This window comes from Balaenoptera physalus, assembly GCF_965194825.1.
Source record: "Balaenoptera physalus genome assembly, chromosome: 7".
Classification (NCBI taxonomy): domain Eukaryota; kingdom Metazoa; phylum Chordata; class Mammalia; order Artiodactyla; family Balaenopteridae; genus Balaenoptera; species Balaenoptera physalus.
Genome location: NC_138886.1, coordinates 107,849,902 through 107,869,480, shown reverse-complemented (window position 1 = coordinate 107,869,480; position 19,579 = coordinate 107,849,902). Strand labels below are relative to the sequence as shown.

The following is a 19,579-nucleotide window of genomic DNA, read 5'->3' as shown; positions in this document are numbered from 1 at the left end:
CTCCTTTTGAAATTCCTTTTCACTTGGCTTCAGGGAGACCACTCTGGTTTTCCTCCTGCCTCCCGGGCTGCCCCTTCCCAGGCTGCACAGCTGATGCCTGCCCATCTCTCAAACCAACTGCTTCAGGGCTCAGTCCCTGGGCCTCTGTCTCTCTGTCTCCCTGGGTGATCTGGTCTAGTCTTCTACCTTAAAGATCACTGTCTATTCCAGGGACTCATAACCTTAGCTGCACGTCGGAGTTACTTGGGGGAACCTTGAAATCAAAATCTCTTTGAGTGGGTCCCGGGTATTAACATCTGCAGCTTAGGCCTCGCCTCTGAACTGCAAACTTGTATATCAGCTGCCACTTCGGGTGAACCATATCGAAAACTGAACGCCCCTTAGACCTGCACCTCTCTCAGCCTCCCCTGTGTGTACGTGCATTTATAAAGGGCAACTCCATCGACTCACTCAGGTTTAAAGTCATCCCTGACTCGCCTCTTTCAATCCATCAGCAAATTCCCATGACTCTGTCTCCGGAATCCCATCAAGCCCGCTGCTACTGCCCTGGTCCAAGACTCTTTAGCCTGGATTCAAGCCAGGCCTCCTGACTGGTCCCCCACCTCCGCCCAGCCCCACCTCTTCCCCGCCTGGCAGCCACAGGGAGCCTGTTCAGCCATCACTTGTCAGAGCCTGTCACTCACTCTTCTGCCCAGAGCCTGTGGGTGGCTCCCAGTTCTCGCAGAGTAAAAGCCAAAGGCTCTGGGCCACCGGATCCCAGCACCTCTGTGATCCATCTCCTAACACGTGTCCCTCTCACTGTGGTCCAGCCCCTCCCTGCGGCTCCAGAACATGCCCGGCCTGCTCTGCCTCTGGGTCCCTGGTGCTCCCCAAGCGGCAACGCTCCTTCCCCAGCCCTGCAGGGCCAACTCCTTCACACCCTTAGCTCTCCGCTCAGATGCCACTGCTCAGGGGCCTTTCCTGACCAGCCTGTGTGAGGTGGCAGCATCCCTGCACTGGGCACTCCCCCGGCTTTTTTTCCCTAGCCCTTACCACCACCTGCCATGTTAAATACTTATCTGTTTATTCTGTGACCCCCCACCTCTGCCTTAAGCTTCGCTAGGGCAGAGACATTCTATTTTGCTCCCTGTTTTGTCTTCAGCACCTAGAATAGTGCCCAGCACACAGCAAGCGCTCAACAGTTGGTTAAGGGACTGACTGAACAAATGCGTGACCTCGTGGCTTCCCAGGCCCTCAGAGGACACCGGGGACAGTGTCTGGTCATTTTCCCCCGAGTACAGGGAGGAGATTGGCGGCTCCTTCCTTTGGCCTGTTTTAGCAACCACTCATCACAGAGGCTGGGGTGGGTGGAGAGACTTCCCTGGGCAGGTAAGTTCCCTTTTCTACCCCTTACTCCCCAAGCCCCAGGGGTCCGAGCCCACATAGGCAGAGAGAGGCCTCTGGAAGGGTGTCTCACCCGGCATTTTCCGGTGAATCTGCTGGAACATTCTCCGGTACCAGTCCCTGGGGCTGTCAACACTCTGGGATCAGAGAAGGCAAAGTCAGGCTACCCTCCCAATGTCAAACCACAGAAGTTTTCTCCTCCCTGAGTCCTTTCTCTGGCCACCCTTGAAGCCCCAGCGGGTGGGCTGTTGTGACATCTTTAACAACCATAACTTCGTGTAGCATGTTATGTTTGAATAAGATATATGGAAGGAGCTCCACCAGTGATGGTCCCTAAGTTGTGAGATCTGGGGTAGTTTACATTTTTTTCTCTTAGCTTTTCTGTATTTCTGATGATTCCACACAGAACATGTGTTTCTATGTAATGAAAAATAAAGGCAACAGTATCGGTGGGGGGATGGGGATGGGGTGGGAACGGTATTTCACATCCTCTGCCTCACCTGTGACGCAAAAGAACCCTGGGAGGCAGAAGGGTATGTTACCAACTTGAGTTTCACTTGAGGGTGAGGAGGTGGAGAACTAGAGGAGGCGACTGGCTCAGGACAGGCCTGGGGGTGGAGGAAGGGCAGGTCCTCCGCACCCGGACCCCACCCCCGGGATCCTCCCACACCTGCCACCCCTTGAGGCCTTCTCACTCAGGACTCTCCCGTTCACCCATTCAGCCGGTAACTTACTCAGCACCTGTTTCACGAGTGCCGTGCCAGGCCCTGGGGCCGTGAAAATGAGGGGGGTGGGTCCCTGCCAGGGTCAACCCTTACACTAGTGGCGCTCTACCACTGAGAATCTGGCGGGCAGTCTAGAACCCCCCCAAAAAACCACTGTGCAACTCAGACATGCAAGTGCCTGTAATTTTATGGGGCTCATGATCCCCCAAACCCATCATGGCTGAACCCCTGCTTTAGTCTGGCACGGCTTGGGTACAGCCTTTGTTGTCAGAGGTGGAGCTCAGCGTGGGCCCCTGGGCCCCATCGATCAGTGGCCCCAGCCCTGGACTCACAGATCGGGGTGCGATAGGCATGCCGCTCTCATCCACAGGCCCGATTCCCTCATACTTGACCCAGCGCTTGTTCAGACGTTTGCTATCCTTGGTCCACGTGGCTGACCAGTTCTGGGGATGCTGGGAGGCAGGGGTCTTCTGGTTCCCAGAAGGCCGGCTCCCAGGACCTGGCCAGGTCTGATACCAGGCAGGGTCTGTGGGGCACGTACAGGGGAGCTTTAGCAAAGGGCAGGGGTCCCACCTGGGCTTGTTTGTCCCTTAGCTCCTCAGAAAACTGATCCCCGTGGGTTCAAAAGTTTCAACATCTCCTTGTTTGTCTGAGTTGACGACGCAGATTCTCCAAATGTCCCCATCCCCAGCAGGACCCCAGGCCTCTGTTTATTTTGTAGTTAAAGTGAATGAAAATGGATTTTATCTTGAGAAATCTGTGCCCGTCCCCACCCCACCCTGCTTTGCTGGGGATGTCCTAAAAGTTTTCAGAATGAGAGCCGGAATCGTCACTTGCAGAGGATGCTGGGGGGAGACAATCCAGGTGAGGAGGCAGTGGGGTGTGGCAGAAAAGGCCCTGGGGCTGGGGGCGAAGACTGAAACCAGACCTGGGCTCTGCCACCTACCGGCTGTGTGACCATGGGCACAGCAATCAACCTCTCAGTGCCTGTTTCCACTTCTGTAAAATGAGGGTAGTCATGGCAGAGATGTAGGGAGATCTAGTGTGTATGACTGTATTCAGGACAGTGCCTGACACACAAGTCAACAGGCAAGGGACAGAAACTCATTCACCAGAACTTTCAGCCCCCAGGTGTAACAACGTAAGGGCTTCAGGGCAGGATGGAAGAGGGTTTGAATCTCAGTTCAGCCTCTGTGACTGAACATCCCTGAGACTCAGGTTCTTCACTGGGAAGATGTTGATAATCACACCTTACCTTGTCAGGATACCAAGGGATGACGTGAGATAAGGCCTGTAAAGGGCCTTTACAGTGCCCAGAATGTTCTACGTGCTTAACAGCTATTTGTTAAATGAATGAACTACTTGACACAGGGCCTGCCTCAAGGGACTGCTCAGTAAAGGTTGCCACCCTCCTCAGGAGAGGGGCCCTTGGGGTGGGCCTGCACCCAGGAGGTCCCAGGATCTCCCAGACCCCGTGGCCCAGGCGGGGCTGACTCACAGGATCCCAGGAGCTGGCAGGCTCCCAGAGCTGCTTCTCCGGCCTTCTGCTGGGCTGCCAAGTACAGACTGGAGCAGCCCTTAGGGGGCCTGTCTTGAGTTCAGCCCCACCCCTTCCATAGCCAACATACGCTCGCATTCCTTCACCCTCCATCCCCAGTCCAAGCTATCTCCTGGCCATCTGGAGGTCCCCCGGGCCCCTAAGGCTATGTCCCCTGCACATGGCCTTCCCCTGACACTGGGTGGGGCAGGGAGGGGAAGGGATGTGTCAGCCTGGTCTCTCCCACAGCAGTTTCCCTCTCACAGGCCAGCGGGCTCACACGGGAGGGGCAGTTAGTTAGCTGAGCTAACTGGCCCCAGGCCCTCGAGAGGCCTCCATCTACCTCCTGCCCCTCCAGTCTGACCCAGGGTGGAGCCAGAAGGCAGGGCCCAGGAAGCTCTGACCCCCACCTCCACGGCGCTCCTGGAGCAGGTTTTCCTGAGCAGACCCACCTGGGTGCCTGGAAGCATCTCTCCTCGGTGGGAAGTACCCATTGCACACGGTCCTGGGCGCAGGGTCATGGAACTGGAAATTAAGGGTGTTGGAGCCACCATTCCGGATCACGGGCACCTGTGGGGAGGGGCCGGGAGCGGCAGGCAGCTCAGGCCCCGAGGGCTCTGCAGACGGGTGGGAGGGATGGCTGCTAGGGCACAGCCATACCCCATGGGGACGGCTTGACCCTTTCCAGGAAACCAGCGAGGCTCTCTGGAGCTATCACCTACCTCCTTCCCTCCCTCCATCCCTTTAACCCTCCCGCTCCCCCACCTGTCCTGAGAGCCCCCCACCCACTACAGGCCCCCAGTAACCCTCTCCCTCGCTGTTTCACTCACCCGTGTCCCCCGGGGGGATGACCCTTCACGGGCCCGGAGGTGGCTGGGGATGAAGTCATCCAGGCTGAGCGCAGCTGGGAGGCTGCGGGCTGGGGCCTGCATGCTTGGGTCAAGGCCGGGGGACCCCGGGTGTACCAGCTGCTCCTCTGCGTGTCCTCTGTGGGGAAGGGAGGGGGAAGGGAGAGCCCTGCTGGGTCCAGGCTGTCTGTGCCCTCTGGGCCCGACCTCGGGGTCGGGCCAGCTGGGTGGGAGCTCACGGACTCGGGAGAAAGGCCACTGCGGGCACCCACCTGCAGGCTGCCCGGGCCGGCTCCCAGAGACACAATGGGCCGCTTGTTAGGCCTCGGGCAGGAGCTCCGGGTGGGAGTGGGGGAGGGGAGGCCGGGAGGAGGGGAGGATGGCCGGGAGCGCGCCTGCTGGCCAGCCCCTCTGGGGCTCTCAGTGCACAACTCGGCCCTCTCCCCCAGAGCGAAAGCAGAGGGAACTGGGGCAGCTGGCAGGGAAGGGCCTGGGCACTGGGACTTTGTTTCAGTTCCCTCAGCCACTCCCAGCCCCTGTGTGGGCATCTGCTTGCCAGCGGGCACAAGGGGCTACTCAGGCGTGGGGGAGAGGCCCCGGACCACGGTGAGGCCACCCGCCCACTGCCCAACTGGGCCAAGGTTCCTGGGAGGTGGAGCGCGCTGGGCATTTCCAGGCCGCGGGAACCATTCCTTCTGAGCTCAGAGGAGTATCAGCTCTCTTCTTCGGCCTCTTCGCTCGGACTGAAGCCTCAGAGGGCTCCGGGTGCCCGTGAGGGGTGGGGCGGGGAGCCGAGCCGCGGGGGAGCAGGAAGGTGGACCTGCTCCCGGGCAGGCGGTGCTGAGTGTCACGCACACGCACGCACACGCACAGATGTGCGCACACGCCCCGCTTTCTCCTATACCTCCAGGCTGTTTTCTGAACAGAGGGTCTTCCTGGGAGTACCATACCTGACTGGTCAACTGGGTTCTTCTGCCCCGGGCAAAGGTTAGGTCAGGGGAGAGGGCTCCCGGCAGCCGGGAGAGGAGCCGGTGGGGCTTTTCCATCAGAGAGCTCACCTGTCCCGCCTCACCTGTCCTATTGGACATGGCCAGAGGCTGAGCCAACCTCTGCCACCTTCCGGCGCTGGACCAGTTCTGGCACTTTTGTTGAGAGTTAAGGCTTGCGCGTGCCTGTGGGGTCTGGGGACTCACAGGAGGGCGGCGAGGGCCTTGTGAGGTGCTGTGTGTGCGGGGTGGAGTGTAAGCACAGTGCTCCAAATGTGACTTGTGCAGGGGGTACCATGGGGGGGTCATGTGAGCAGCATGGGGGGTGTGGGTACAGAGGGGGCCAGCTGAATAGTAGGCGGGGGTGTGCAGTGGAGGTGTGTGTGTGCAGTGGAGGTGTGTGTGTGCAGTGCAGGTGTGTGTATGCAATGGAGGTGTGTGTGTGTAGTGGAGGTGTGTGTGTGCAGTGCAGGTGTGTGTATGCAATGGAGGTGTGTGTGTGTGTGTGCAGTGTGTGTGTGTAGTGGTGTGTGTGTGCAGTGGGGGTGTGTGTGTGCAGTGGAGGGGTGTGTGTGTAGTGTGTGTGCGCAGTGTGTGTGTGTGCAGTGGGTGTGTGTGCGTGCAGTGGAGGTGTGTGTGTAGTGGGTGTGTGTGCGTGCAGTGGGTGTGTGTGTGTATAGTGGTTGTGTGTGTGTGCAGTGGGTGTGTGTGCGCAGCGGAGGTGTGTGTGTGTAGCAGAGGTATGTGTGTGTAGTGGGGGTGTGTGTGTGTGCAGTGTGTGCGTGTGTGTGTGCAGTGGAGGGGTGTGTGTGTAGTGGGTGTGTGTGCAGTGGGGGTGTGTGTGCAGTGGAGGTGTGTGTGTAGTGGAGGTGTGTGTGTGCAGTGGAGGTGTGTGTGTAGTGGGTGTGTGTGCGCAGTGGGTGTGTGTGCACAGTGTGTGTGTGTGTGCAGTGCGGGTGTGTGTGCAGTGGGGGGGTGTGTGTGCAGTGGAAGTGTGTGTGCAGTGGAGGTGTGTTGTGCAGTGGGTGTGTGTGTGCAGTGGAGGTGTGTGTGTGCAGTGGGGGTTTGTGTGTGCAGTGGGGGGCTCATATGAGCAGCACAAGTGTGGAGGCCAGAGGGGATGAAGGTGCAATGGGGGCTGTGATTACCGCTGTACCCAGTTCCTGCTCAGCCATGGGGGGGAGTGCGGTGCTGCAGGGTACACACTAGGCTGGGGGCAGCTCCCTGACTCTAGTCTGAGTGGGGATTCTCTCTGACATTCGAAAAGACCTGCTGAGGACGCAGCTTTTCCGGGCCCACCTCTGGCTGTGAGGGGAGTAGAGGGCTGAGGCTGGAGGAGGGGCCGCTCACCAGCTGGATCCAATTAGGACTCCTACCAAAAGCGAAACAGGCAGACACACCCCTGTTCCCGCTGCTCTCCCTCCCCTTGCGGGGGAAATTGAGGCGGGGGAGAGTGGGAGATCCGAGGGCTGGACCAGGCTGGTTCCTAGCCGCAGCCCCTCCCCCGCCAGCTGGCCACCGGAGGCCAAGTTGCGAGGTCAGCACTGGCAGTCCTGCCCATCAGCTGACCCAGCCTGCTTTCCTCTCCCTGCGGCCCACCCTGCTGTGTTCACTGAGAAGGGCCCTCCAGTAGGAAGGGGCGGGCAGGAGCTCTGCCCACACCACCTGCTTTTCCAGGGGCTGCTGATCCTTGGTGGCCCAGCCTGACCCTCCCCAACACAGCTCCCCGGGGGCGCACGTCTCAGGATATGCAGGGGTGGGTGGGGAAGCGTGGGCTGAGTTTCCCTCCTGGCGGCTGTACCAGGAGACGATAAGGAGGACTTCTCGCAGGGAAGATGGAGGCACGGGAGTCAATGGGTCCAGCATCTGGCAGGGGACAGGGGCGCCAGGAAGTTCCTGGGGTCCTCCCAGAATCCAGGCAGCCTTTCACCCTGGCAGCCAGCTCCAAAGGGCTGGAAGAGGTGAGGTAGCCCTGCTGTAGTTGGCAGACTGCTTCCTCCCTCTAAGTACTGCCCTGACCTTGGGGGCCTGGCCCTAGGCGCACTCCGGGGTATTTTCCAGCTACAAGACCACGTGGACAAGGACAGGTGTTCTCGAATGTCACCTTATCTGGATTGAGGGGGGACTTCTCACCTCTCTCCTCCCCGGAGTTTGGGACCAGGACCCCGGGGGAGGGGCTCCTTGCCTTCCCCTCGTGTTGGATGCGGTTCCCTCCTCGACTGCGCCCCCCCCGCCCCCCGCCGCGTCTCCTCTCCACCGCTTCGCCTTCCCGGCACCTACCTTCCCAGGCGAGCAGGTGGCGGGGACTGCGGACGCCCGAGAGGACAGGAGCATCTCCGCGCGGCTCCTGCCTGGCGCAGCCGCGACGGGCCCTCGGGGAGGGAGGGCGGGCAGGGAGAAGTCCGGGCTGTGCCGTCCGCCCTCGTGACCGGGTCAGGACGGGCTCCGCGAGGCCGGGCCCCAGAGGAGGAAGAGGGGGATCGACGGAGCCGGAGTTGGGGGAGGGGGGCGAGGGCGCGCGCTGGGGGGAAGGACCGTGAGAGGCGCGCGCGCGCGGCGGAATGTGTCTCCCTGCGATCTGGTCAGTGGGCCGGGCTGGGGTGGAGGGCGGGGGCTCGGGCCGCCCGGTCCGGGGTGGGCAAGTGCTCCCCGTCGGGGCGCGGGCGGGCGGGAGGGCCACGGGGACGGCGTGGGCCCTGCCGGGGGCCGGGCCGGCCGCGAGGCGGCGCCGGGAGGAACCGCCCAGGGTCCCCGGGGAGCCCTCTCCGGTTTCCCAGCTGCTTCCCCGGCCCCCACCGCAGGGCGGGGGCCAGCGAGCGCCACTCAGAGTTTCCAGCGACATTTCCAGCGGGTGGGAAGGGAGCCGCTGCACGGCGGAGCCAGGACAGAGGGCAGGAATGATTAAAGAACCCGGGTGAGCCAGCAACTGATACGGAGCCGGCGGCCTCGGAAACGGGACCGGGATGCAGACAGGCTGGGGCCGAGATAAAGGCGCCGCACAGGCAGAGTGGCCTAGCGGGCCGAGTTTAGGCCCTGCCGCCTCTCTGCCCACTTGGGGAGAGAGTTTGTGATTGCGTGAGCGCGCGTCCGGGCGAGTGCAAACACACACACATGCGTGCGTGCACGGGCAAACGGGCGGATGCTCACACACGTGCAAGGCCCGCGGAGGACAGCGCGGGAGGAAATCGGCCTAAAGCAGCGACCCGCTGGGCGTGCCGCGCCCCTGAAGAGGACGAGGGCGGGGTCCCTTTGGCGGTGATGGGGTTACCAGGGTCTTGGTGTTCCCATACACCGTCCTTGTTTTGATCTTGCTGCTTTTCCGCTGTTCCCGCCGCTCTGACAACGGGTCCCAAGAGCCCGCGCGCGCCAATTGGCTCCCAACCCCTCTGGCCATCCCATCTTCCCCTTCTCCCTCAAGCCTCTGTGCCGGCATAGGGCCTGTTACAGCGAGGGTACTTAATGAATGCTTACTGCTAGTGGACAGACTCTGGGGTACGTACCACTTCTTAGCCCCTGGCTTGGCTCTGGGACCCCAAGCCAACCAGATAGCAAATACCTGCTGGACAATCTCAGATTTATTTTGGGAGTGATCAGTTATAGATTATGAAAATATGAAAACATTTATCGCAGATCTACCGGGAGTTAGATTGGTGCCCTAAGGTCACCATGCACTTCAGAGTGTTTCCCAAGCACATCATTCAACTCAAAAGTTGAGAAGAAAGGGAATGAAGAAAGATGAAACCATATTTTTAAATCCCTACCATCACTGATGCTATCAGCTATATCTTTCCCCAGTTCAGGTAAAAGAGCTATCCGGGTTGTGGTGAACCAGCTTGAAACAATCTCACATGCGAAAAGCAGAAGGAGAGGCTTAGGTTGAGAAGAGGCTTGAGAGAGAGAGGCATGCCACCTAGCTTCCAGTGTCTGCAGGGCTGTCAGTGTGGCAACAGACTGGCTGCATACTCCGAAGCAGATCCGAGGTCTCCAAGAAAGAGATTTCAGAGGTTCCAAGTCTGCCACTTGTGGGGCATCTTCGTAAAGGCAACTATCGCACTGAGTAAGGGAACTGAACCAGATCCCCTTTAAGGCCCCTTCCAAGAATCTCTGATTCACCAGGAAAGCTGAAGGGATGGGGATGGGATGGGTAGCCCCTGCCCACGGAAGTCAGCATCAGAAAGGAGGGAGGAGCTCTGGGACCACCTGAGGGCAGGCAGCAGTGCATCTCCCCTCTCCTAAAGCTTGGATACCTGCCCACCCCTAGGCGCCATCCTCTTCCCTCCCTCAGGGACAAAGTATGTGCCTGCCTCCCCGTCACCAGTTGTTTTCCCCACCTGTCAGGATCCTCGCGATTAAGGGCCACATCTCTTTCACGTTCTTCCTTGTTCTCCAAAGATGGTGAAGCTGACAATCTTCCAACTGCAGGAATCCTGGCCATACCCCCTCTCACCAGCAGTGAGCTTCTCTTATTCTCTAGGGCTCTGACCTGGACTCCAAGATAAATATTTAATGTAGAGGGTGCAGCTGAGCCGACAAAGGTCCCGACTTCCTGTTTCTCACAAGGGGAGGTGGCAGCCACGGGCGAGGAGCTGGGGACTGCCTACCAGCCTCATCTCTATGGGAATGGGGAGTCCGGTAAACAGCTTTGTAGGAGGAGGTGGGGTAGGCCCCGCTGGAGACCTGAGCCTTCCTCCTAAGCTGCTTTGACTCCTTCCCGTCCGCTTAGGCCCTGCTGGGCTTATCACCTTCTCTCTCAGGTCAGAACCTGCTTTGCCCTGGCACCACTGGAAATAACTCTCCCTCTCAAGAGTCACAGGCTGTGTGCTTGGACCAAGGAGGAGCTATAACAGGATCCCTCCAACACACAGCCTCACAGGAGAGAGGATGAGAGATTGGTGGGAGCACAGAGCCTAAGGAACCTGGACCGACTCCTCCTTTTCTGCCCATGTTCAGGGAGAAGAATCCCTCCTCTTTGAAAAGTGGGAGATTAAAGGAAAAAGAGCAGCGAAATCCAGAGATTCAGCCAAAAACCAGGTGTCTGATTTCTCTGCTCCTCCCTCCAGCCTCAGCTCTGCATACTGCTGGCCTGACCGGGCAGAGAGCTGGCATGGCTTAGGGAGAAGCTGAGGATAGGGAAGGCCGTGCTAGGTGACCTAGCTGTTGTCAACAACAGAGCAGATTCCTTTCATCCCAATGCACTATCTCCTCTGGCCAACTCCCTTATCGCCTGACAGGGACCTCTGTCCCTGTGACTCTTCCCCATCTCTGGCACGGTCTTTTGTCAGGGGACTGCCTCTGCCTTCTCAGGGCCACCTGAGCCATAGTAAACACTGTTACATAACTGCTGTGTTTTTTTTTTCTAGCTATCTGATCCTGGTCGCAGCGGGCCCTACCCTCACCCTGCTCCTTGAGGCCGCCACCTTTTGTTCCACGGATTATCCCCCAGTGGCCCCCGTGTCAACTCAGGTCCGTCCACGCCCACCACACTCCAGGATGATTAGCCCAGAGACTACCAATAGATGTTGTGGCTCTTCACACGGAGGGGGAGAGGAGGGTTGGCTGTTCATACAGGAATGCGGGTCGCTCTGAACACCAGCCTCCGTCACCAAGAGGAAGGATGAATGGAAAGAGCACTTAGGTAGCTTTTTACTTAAGTGAGTAGGGTGAGCAGAGAATTCAGTTTCATTTCTCCAATGGGAAAAAGGAAGCCAGAGATCCCAGAAGACGTAAACCTGAACTCTCAGTTCTTGAGGAGTGTCTGTGTCTGGTGCTGGGGGTCTGGCGTTCGAATGTCACCCTCAGATCGACCCTGAGCAGGCAAGTGGCTCCCGAGCTCTGTGCCTCAGTCCCCCCAACGTTAGACAAAGGAAGAGCATCTGCTATTCCTTCTTTTCTCCTCCAAAGGAATGAGCGAACTCTTGTATATTCTTTAGTTAGGCTATGAGCAGGTGTTTAATTTGTGCTCTCAGAAGAGTGTTTTCTTCCCACCAGGGATACTGAGCAAAGCAGACCCGAATGGATTATCAAAGAAAGCACAGTCCCTTTTGAGGATTTTGGACTTCTCTACAGGGGAAGACCACAGTGACCCATTAGTGAGGAACTGAAACCAAGTCACATCAGAGACATGAGTACAGATCTGGACTGTTTCATCTCCTGGGCTCCATCCCTTTCTCCTGGGTCCACTCCTGATTCCAGCTCTTGCTAATGTTGCCAGCCAAGTTCTACCCAAGGTCCTCATCAGGCCAAACACTCATGGGAACAGGAGCAAGAGAAGGGGAACACAAGGGACCCACTGTGGGTCTTGGAAGACCCTCTGAAGCTGACAATGGCATGGCCTAACCCAAGTGTTTTGGTATAATTGCTGTAAAGCAAGGGATCTCTGTGAGTGAAAAGATACCCATTACAGGTCACAGATGGTCAGTGCTGGAGCCTGGCAGCCAGGGTGAGTGGATCCCCATGGGATACAGGATGAGGCCTTCAGGCCCGCCTGGCACACAGATCTTTCCATAGCACACACATGATGTAACAGCAGTCTATTCAAGGTTCTCAGTCAGCCACATCCAAACCCCGAAGGCTGGGAGAGAACTCAGCCTTTGGTCCAATTATCTAGTCTATCTTCAAGGAGGCCTTTACACTGACATCACACCACCGACTGTTCTCTGTCTCCCTCCTTTCATAGATGAGCAAACAAGCACAATGTGCAGATGGGGTGTCTTTGAGAAGAACTGAGCTGGATGGACCTCTTTTAGTTCTCAGGAGAGAAAGAAAGAGCAAGTGGCTGTCAGCTCTTCAGAAAGCAGATTTTATAAGGGAAAGATAAATAAGCGATGACCTCAGAGGGAAAACCCAGCCAAGTTAACTCAGCCACAAAGAAGGGCACACAGACCAGGAGCTGGAAAACTAGGTCTGCATCACCCTTTCCTAGCAGGTAAACTGAGATAAGGAAGATAAGACGGCTTGATTTGCTGGCCAGTGGACACCACGAGGTCTGGCCTCCAAACAAAGAATGACCTTGTCTTCCCACCTCCTTGAATTCTAAAATGAACCTTCTCCTGAACTGCAGCAACGTTAAAAAGGATAATTTACCATTATTAATCCACTGTAGCAAAATTGAACCAACTTTCTTTCTAAAACCTGAAAGTTGTGATAAAAAAACAAAAAGACCAGGCGATTACACATAGCAGGCAAGAAAGTACGGATTGGATCTAGATGTAGTGAGAGGTAAATATGAATTTGCATTTGAGTTCTTAATTTCCAGGCTTAAATTTTTTCTTTTTTTCATGACTCTGAAATAAGGGCAAATATGACCTCGTTTTACTGAAGGTTTAGCTGAGGTATAAGGACATTGCTAAGTTAGGATGCTATTGGGATAAACAAAGATCCCAAAATGCACACTTAACTCATTTGGAATGAGAAATATGGGCTCGTTTTCGAGCCCGCATGTGGCCCTTGGTGTGTCTGTACCAATGGTGAAATTGCCTTACTTAAGCCTGGCTTGTCCTGATTTAGACTTTCTGCCTCTACTGCCATAGCTCATAGAATCCCCTCACTGATGCATTTTCCTCTCTAAAGAGCCTATCCCCTAACCCCCACCTGCCCAGAGGAGTTATTTTTCCTTGTGAGTCCACAGCACCTCATGGTATTTCTACTTTCCAGAGGAATCAAAGGCTGGTCTGACACTTCCTTTCTTGGGGGGTTCAACTCCACATTCAATTCCTCTCTGGCTTCTTCTTCTTCAGCTTCTCCCAAGATGGAATATATCTGTGTCTATTATTAGGACCATGTGCAAAGTTATTAAATTGCTATAATAAAATTTATTTTTATCTTTTGTAAAGACTGTACATTTTCTGGGATGTCTTTCTTCCTTTTCCTCAAGTAGCGGCCTCTGCCGGAGAAACCACAGAAGGAGCTGGGACTTGAGCGTGAGTTTGTGGTGGGCAAAGTGCCAGGAACGAGGCCAGGGCAAGGGAATGGGTTCTGAGTGGGAGAAACAGAACCACCACCGTAGCCAGCAAAGCAGATTGAAACTAGGGAGCTGAAGAGGTGAAGAAAAGAGGTTCCTTTTATCGTGATGGGATTCCTTTCCTTGAGGGGAGAATTCCTTGGCATTGTCAGAGACCAGACCAGACATCAAACATCAGGCTTTCTCTTGACTTCTGGAATTACTGAATGGGTAAGAGCCAAATACAAGTGTGTTCCACAAGGAAATAAAGGAAAGACACAGGGAGCCAATAAAGTTATCATTTAATTTCTTCTTTTTTTCAAGATGACTTCCAATGTACAGTAAGAAAGTTTTAACAAGTTAATTTCTTGTTCACAAAAAAGACTTATGGTTTCTGCCAATAAATAACATTTCCACCATTTGCCTTAACATAACCGAAAGCAAGAAAAAGCCAGTAATCTCTAAGCACAAGCAAATAATTCATCATTCAGAGAAGCCTTAAAAAAATCACACCACTAGCTAGTCTCATGTGTCTGACCCCCTCATTTAGGAAGCAAAACCAGGATCCTTTCTTGGAAAATGCCTGCTGACATTTCTATTAGGAAACAGAGCTTTTGGTCACAGTGCACTGAGAAAGGAAAAGTGGGGCGTTCATGATGGTATCTTCAAAAAGTTTCTTTGACAGACAAAACCCGCATCTTTATTGCCACAAATCAAAATCTACAGTAGAGCTCCTTCTTATTACATGCACTTCACTTTAACATGAACACACACACACACACACAAAAGTTATCTGGAGACAGCTATGTTAAGGGAGTGAAGGGAATCGGGGCAAGAACTTACAGGAAGGCAGTGCACGTGGCCCTCCTTTAGAGCTGCTCAGAGGGACAATCCACATCCACGTCCTCACTTCTTGATCTTACACCACCTCGGCTTGTCATGAGGGCGTAGAAGACGAGAAGATGCATAACCCCGTCTTGGGCAAAGGTGTTATTTAGCAAGTCTTGCCAAGGTTGATGGGGCGTGAGGCCACGGCCTCCCGGGAGGGAATACAGTCTCCAGTATCGTCTTTATACCTTTGTGACTGCATAGATGAAGGCAGCTAACCCTGACCCCATTCACTTTGGCTGGCTAGACATAGGCAGGTCAGGTCACAAGTCTCAAAGTAATATAGGTTTCCTCTTTCACACTCAGTCAGTGGCACAAAGCTCTACTGTGAATACAGTTCTCTGCTGGACTCAAGATAAGAGTAACAACCCTGTTTTTCGACTACACAACTTTCTTGCTCTATGCGCATCTGCCCTTTCTTACGGCTTTCCTATGAGTGTTTGATCACAGCAGTGCTGAAGAGGGGCTGCGGCATTACAGTGCTTCGGAGGTGTCCTCCAGGTAATCCAAACCCTCCTCCAGCTATTGCTGGGCTCCCTAGACTGCCCTTTACTCTCTGCTATAGCAGATTTCAGAAAAGATACGGACCTGGGTGCCAGACAAGGTGGTATCCATGTTTATGACCACAGGTGATTTAGGAAATTGGAGCCTCATTCCCACAACTGGGGCTCTGGGTTCACGCGCCCTCTGAAGTCTTTTCTCCCGGGGTAGGGAAAGCTGAATAATGCTTTGAAAAACACTTCGGTTCCACTGTTACTGTAACAACTGTAATAAATATTGGAGATTCTAGAATGATATCTCAACAAGTCTTTCTGGGTACGAAAGTAATTTTCAATACAAAAACTGGAGGAAAAAAACCTGATAATTAATACAAAGAAAAACTATGAATCAGTCAATCTGGTACAAGTTCTTCCTAAACCATTTTAACTGATTGGTCACCCAGATCGGTCAGGATGAACGTAACTCTCAAGAGCTTGAGTTTTATGTTTATAGATATGGTACAGTCAGAACTTCTGGAGATCAGCTACAATATCTACATAAAACAAGGGAGGGTAGAGGGAACAGATTTCAGCCTTACTTAATCCAAGAGGCCAGAGGGACTATTGAGTAATGACCATGAGCAATAAGTCTGGCTGTATCTCATGTAGGCATGGTTTGCAATATTTTTCTTACAGAGAGCAGCTGCCTCAAACTTTTTTGTTTTGTTTTGTTTTTTAATCTTTTGGCCGCACCCCAAGGCATGTGGGATCTTAGTTCCCCGACCAGGGATCGAACCCACGTCCCCTGTGTTGGAAGTGTGGAGTCTTAACCACTGGACCACCAGGGAAGTCCCAAACTTTGTGTTTTAAAATTACTCAGAAGAGGATCTAAGGGACAATGCCAAGGCCCCAAGTTATCCAATTTGAAGAAATCCCACCCTTGCTCCATAATGATATTAAATAATAATAATCTGTTTACAAAACAATTAAGAGCTTTTCTTTTCCTATTTTGAATAGTGTCATGAAGTCAGTTATCCTGTTATCAGGATAAGAAAGCAAATCTTTGCTATTGAGAAAAACTTGATTCATGGAACTGCAAATGTTCTGCAGAACAGAAAAGGCAATGTAAATATAGATAAAAGGGTATGAAAAATACTGATATTCCTGGAGAGTCTGATGCTTCTATCCCTAGGCAAGAAGCCACATCATGCCCATCCATAAGCCATTTTCACTTTGCTGGTCAATATCTAGTCAAAAAAGGCCAGCGAATCAGCAATGTCTGTACCCATAACCTAAGTGTTACCTTGAGGTTTTAAAGAAAACAGGCTGCTTTTGTTTTAGCATTCCGTCTCTCTCTCTCACACACACACACACACACACACACATGCACATGCACACACACACGGCTTATTCTTTTACTTTTCCTCTAAATATTCAGAACACAGAGATTAAAAAAAGATGTATGTTTTGAACTTGTATTAGATGAGTTCTAAAATTTTTATTAACAAGAACTGTCATCTGATCAATTTGTAACTTCATATGACGTGGATGTAAACAAAATTGGGAAAACCGGTCTTCGGGAAGTGTCATTTCTAAACTGGTATTTCAGAAAAGTTTACAAAGGAGCCCTCTGACGCGTGCCCCCCACCCCCATGAGAGAAGTTGAATAAGGTCTCTGTGGACTTTAAAGTGAAGGAGAACAAGAGAAAAGTATTTCTAGTATCTTTAGAACATGCAGGGGGAAGATTTAGTAAAAACAGAAGAGGCTTTGAAAACAGCAACACCACAGAGCGCTGACAGCAGTCAAAATGTTTGTTTGAAATGATGGCCCCAGGCAGACTATCAGGCCCCAGGTAGTTTTATGGCAAACTCAGGGCAGGCCACCCGCCATCTTGGAAGCTACTGTTCAGATTAAAACATTAAAAAATATGTTAAAACCCTCCAATGAAGTCTAAAGGGAAGAACAAGTGCTGTTATATCAATATATTCCTAAGGTTCATGCCTTCTATTATTTATTTATTTTTTTTACCTTTTAAAAAATTTTTTATCTATTTTAATTATTTATTTTTGACTGCGTTGGGTCTTCGTTGCTGCACACGGGCTTTCTCTAGTTGCAGCGAGCGGGGGCTACTCTTCATTGCGGTGCACGGGCTTCTCATTGCGGTGGCTTCTCTTGTTGCGGAGCACGGGCTCTAGGTGTGCAGGCTTCAGTAGTTGTGGCACGTGGGCTCAGTAGTTGTGGCTCATGGGCTCTACAGCGCAGGCTCAGTAGTTGTGGCGCACGGGCTTAGTTGCTCCGCGGCATGTGGGATCTTCCCGGACCAGGGCTCGAACGCGTGTCCCCTGCATTGGCAGGCGGATTCTTAACCCCTGCGCCACCAGGTAAGCCCCAGTTCACGCCTTCTAAACTGTCTTGAATCACAGGTACAAATGCATATACAGCTGCACTGCCTGCCGGTCTGGCTTTAAGAAGCTACTTGTAGGACCTCCCTGGTGGTGCAGTGGTTAAGAATCCACCTGCCAATGCAGGGGACACGGGTTCGAGCCCAGGTCCGGGAAGATCCCACATGCCGCGGAGCAACTAGGCCCGTGCGCCATAACTACTGAGCCTGCGCTCTAGAGCCCATGAGCCACAACTACTGAAGCCCACGCGCCTAGAGCCCGTGCTCCACAACAAGAGAAGCCACTGCAATGAGAAGCCTGCGCACCGCAACGAAGAGTAGCCCCTGCTCGCCGCAACTAGAGAAAGCCCACGTGCAGCAACCAAGACCCAACGCAGCCAAAAATAAATAAATAAATTAATTAATTAAAAAAAAAAAAAGCTACTTGTACCAGACACACTCACCACACAACTTTCTAAAGGGCTGAAATACACACCCCAGCTTTCTACAGAACATAAGAAATGCCTTTACCTTTAGAATTCAACAGGATCTTCAAACCTAACTTCCTTCCAGAGCTGCTGCTATGCTCTTTTAAACCCCCTCAAATTTTCTTGAATCGTGACCACTTAACTCTCTACTCCGGCTGAACCTTCAACAGCTCAAAAGGTACCTGTAAAATACATCTTTTCGCATGGCTCTGTCAAGGAAAATTGCTTTATCGTACTACTTCATTTTGGGAAGAAAATGAAGACCTTCCTAAGTAATTGTCTCTTTTTTTTTTCCTAATACTATTTTTTGCTTGTAAGTATTTGTAGTAACTATTTCACTACTTGCCTGCTGATTGAAGCCCTTAAGATTGAAGCCCACGGTTTCTACCTGTGGACTGCGTATGTATAACAATAGCCTCAATGGAAAAGAGAAAGTAATCAGGGATTCCCATCTATCAACCCTGTCCTGTGAACTGACTGTCACATTAGGTGAGATTCCAAAACAGCGGCCCTTTCCCTATTGGGATTGGGGGAGGGAGGAGTATGAGGATATCCAGGTGATGAATTCCTTTTTGATTATAAAGAAATGATGATCAGTAAAGACAGCTACTGGAGACTCTTTCTCTCCTCTTTCAAAGGTTTTACTCACAACCCAATAAGAGATCTTTTATCTCCTTCCCAATATCCTTCCTATCTTTTTTGTTAACAGAGCAATCTACGCCCCCAGATTCCAATCTCCAAAATGCTTTGATCTCTGTCATGAACAAGTTGGGAACTGTTCGCAAGGCATAGGAAAACAGAGATAGATGGGCTAAATCCTCATTCTTCTAATAAAATTATGTTTTGTTTTGAGCCGTACCACACGGCTTGTGGGATCCTAGTTCCCTGACCAGGGATTGAACCTGGGCCCTCAGCAGTGAAAGCCTAGAGTCCTAACCACTGGACTGCCAGGGAATTCCCTGAAATTATGTTTTTTGAAAAAAGGTTTCTGGTGTCCTTGAAGCTCCAAACATAAAGTACCACTGTCTGGGATACTTGCTTTAATGCTGGACTCCTACATCCCAAATGACATTAAGGAATTCCACAAATATGCCCTTTGGTGTAGTGTGGCCCAGACATGCACATTCACTACAAGGCTGACCAATGAGTATTATGACATGGCACCTGTCATCAGGCTAAACCAAAATCAGGAGCCTAAGGATCCCTGAAATTTCCTTCACTAGTTGGTTGTGACTTGAAAAACTAAGGAAAGATTATGCAAACCTTGTATTTGATCACTTGTTTTTGTATTCCAAAATATGCTGACAGAGACTGACACACAGTTCAACATAATGAGTGTTGACAAATGGAGGAGCATTCCAGTAATTGATAGACAGGAAATCCTCACTCATCCAATGCCCTTTAGCAAGACTTCCAGTTCACAGGGGTACCATTTTAACCTAGTCAGTTTCCATTACCCCAGGTGGTTTCAAAAATGCTGACACAGAAAAACAGACGGACGACGGGGAGGATAGATGTGAGAGCCGATGCAGTAACACAGAAGGGCATAAACACTTCTTACCATCGAAGGTTCTACAGAGGGCATTTATAAAATATTTAGAAATGTCGCTTCCTTTGTAGATGGGGTAAATCACCTAGTGTTCAAAAATAAAAGCAAAACGATCTAGCAACAGTTAAGAAACCTCCAAAGTTCTAAGCGAAGTTTAAACCAATCATGCCCATGGTTAGATGAACAAATTTTAAGTAATTCTACGAAAATCCCTCATTATTTTTTATTTTGCCGTACTAGAATACACTGAGTAATTGAGAGTCCAGAAGAAAGTAGGTTATTATGGAAAACATTTCCCTTGGCCCTTAAAATCACTGGGTTTGGGTTATTCACTTAGGAGTTCTACTATAATCAAGTTTTCCATAAGAAGAGAAGT

The 19,579-nt window shown here is 52.5% G+C and overlaps 1 protein-coding gene and 1 long non-coding RNA gene across 12 annotated transcripts in view; one reads left to right on the top strand and one right to left on the bottom strand.

Annotated features, from left to right (window-relative positions):
- Nucleotides 1–9,954, bottom strand: part of SORBS3 (sorbin and SH3 domain containing 3) — a 24,549-nt gene extending 14,595 nt beyond the window's left edge. For 4 of the 9 annotated variants that reach the window (XR_014266064.1, XM_082470655.1, XM_082470653.1 and 1 more), the window contains exons 1-4: nt 4,476–4,632; nt 4,098–4,215; nt 2,441–2,634; nt 1,457–1,520 (exon numbers count right to left, since the gene is read on the bottom strand). Coding sequence is in view for 8 of the 9 variants with exons in the window: in XM_082470655.1 (XP_082326781.1) it covers nt 1,457–1,520; nt 2,441–2,634; nt 4,098–4,215; nt 4,476–4,577 (478 nt within the window). In the remaining variant the exon portion in view is untranslated. Of the gene's footprint in view, nt 1–1,456; nt 1,521–2,440; nt 2,635–4,097; nt 4,216–4,475; nt 4,633–5,551; nt 5,635–7,280; nt 7,371–7,759; nt 7,906–9,810 lie in introns of those variants that run through there. The other 5 variants (XM_082470657.1, XM_082470658.1, XM_082470660.1 and 2 more) reach the window with 5 other exon arrangements.
- LOC309664825 overlaps nt 1–19,579 on the top strand; it is a 24,761-nt gene extending 5,182 nt beyond the window's left edge. The window contains exons 1-2 of one of the 3 annotated variants that reach the window (XR_014266066.1): nt 7,991–8,060; nt 10,840–19,579. This is a non-coding gene — a long non-coding RNA (uncharacterized lncRNA). Of the gene's footprint in view, nt 1–7,990; nt 8,061–8,253; nt 8,394–10,839 lie in introns of those variants that run through there. The other 2 variants (XR_014266067.1, XR_014266065.1) reach the window with 2 other exon arrangements.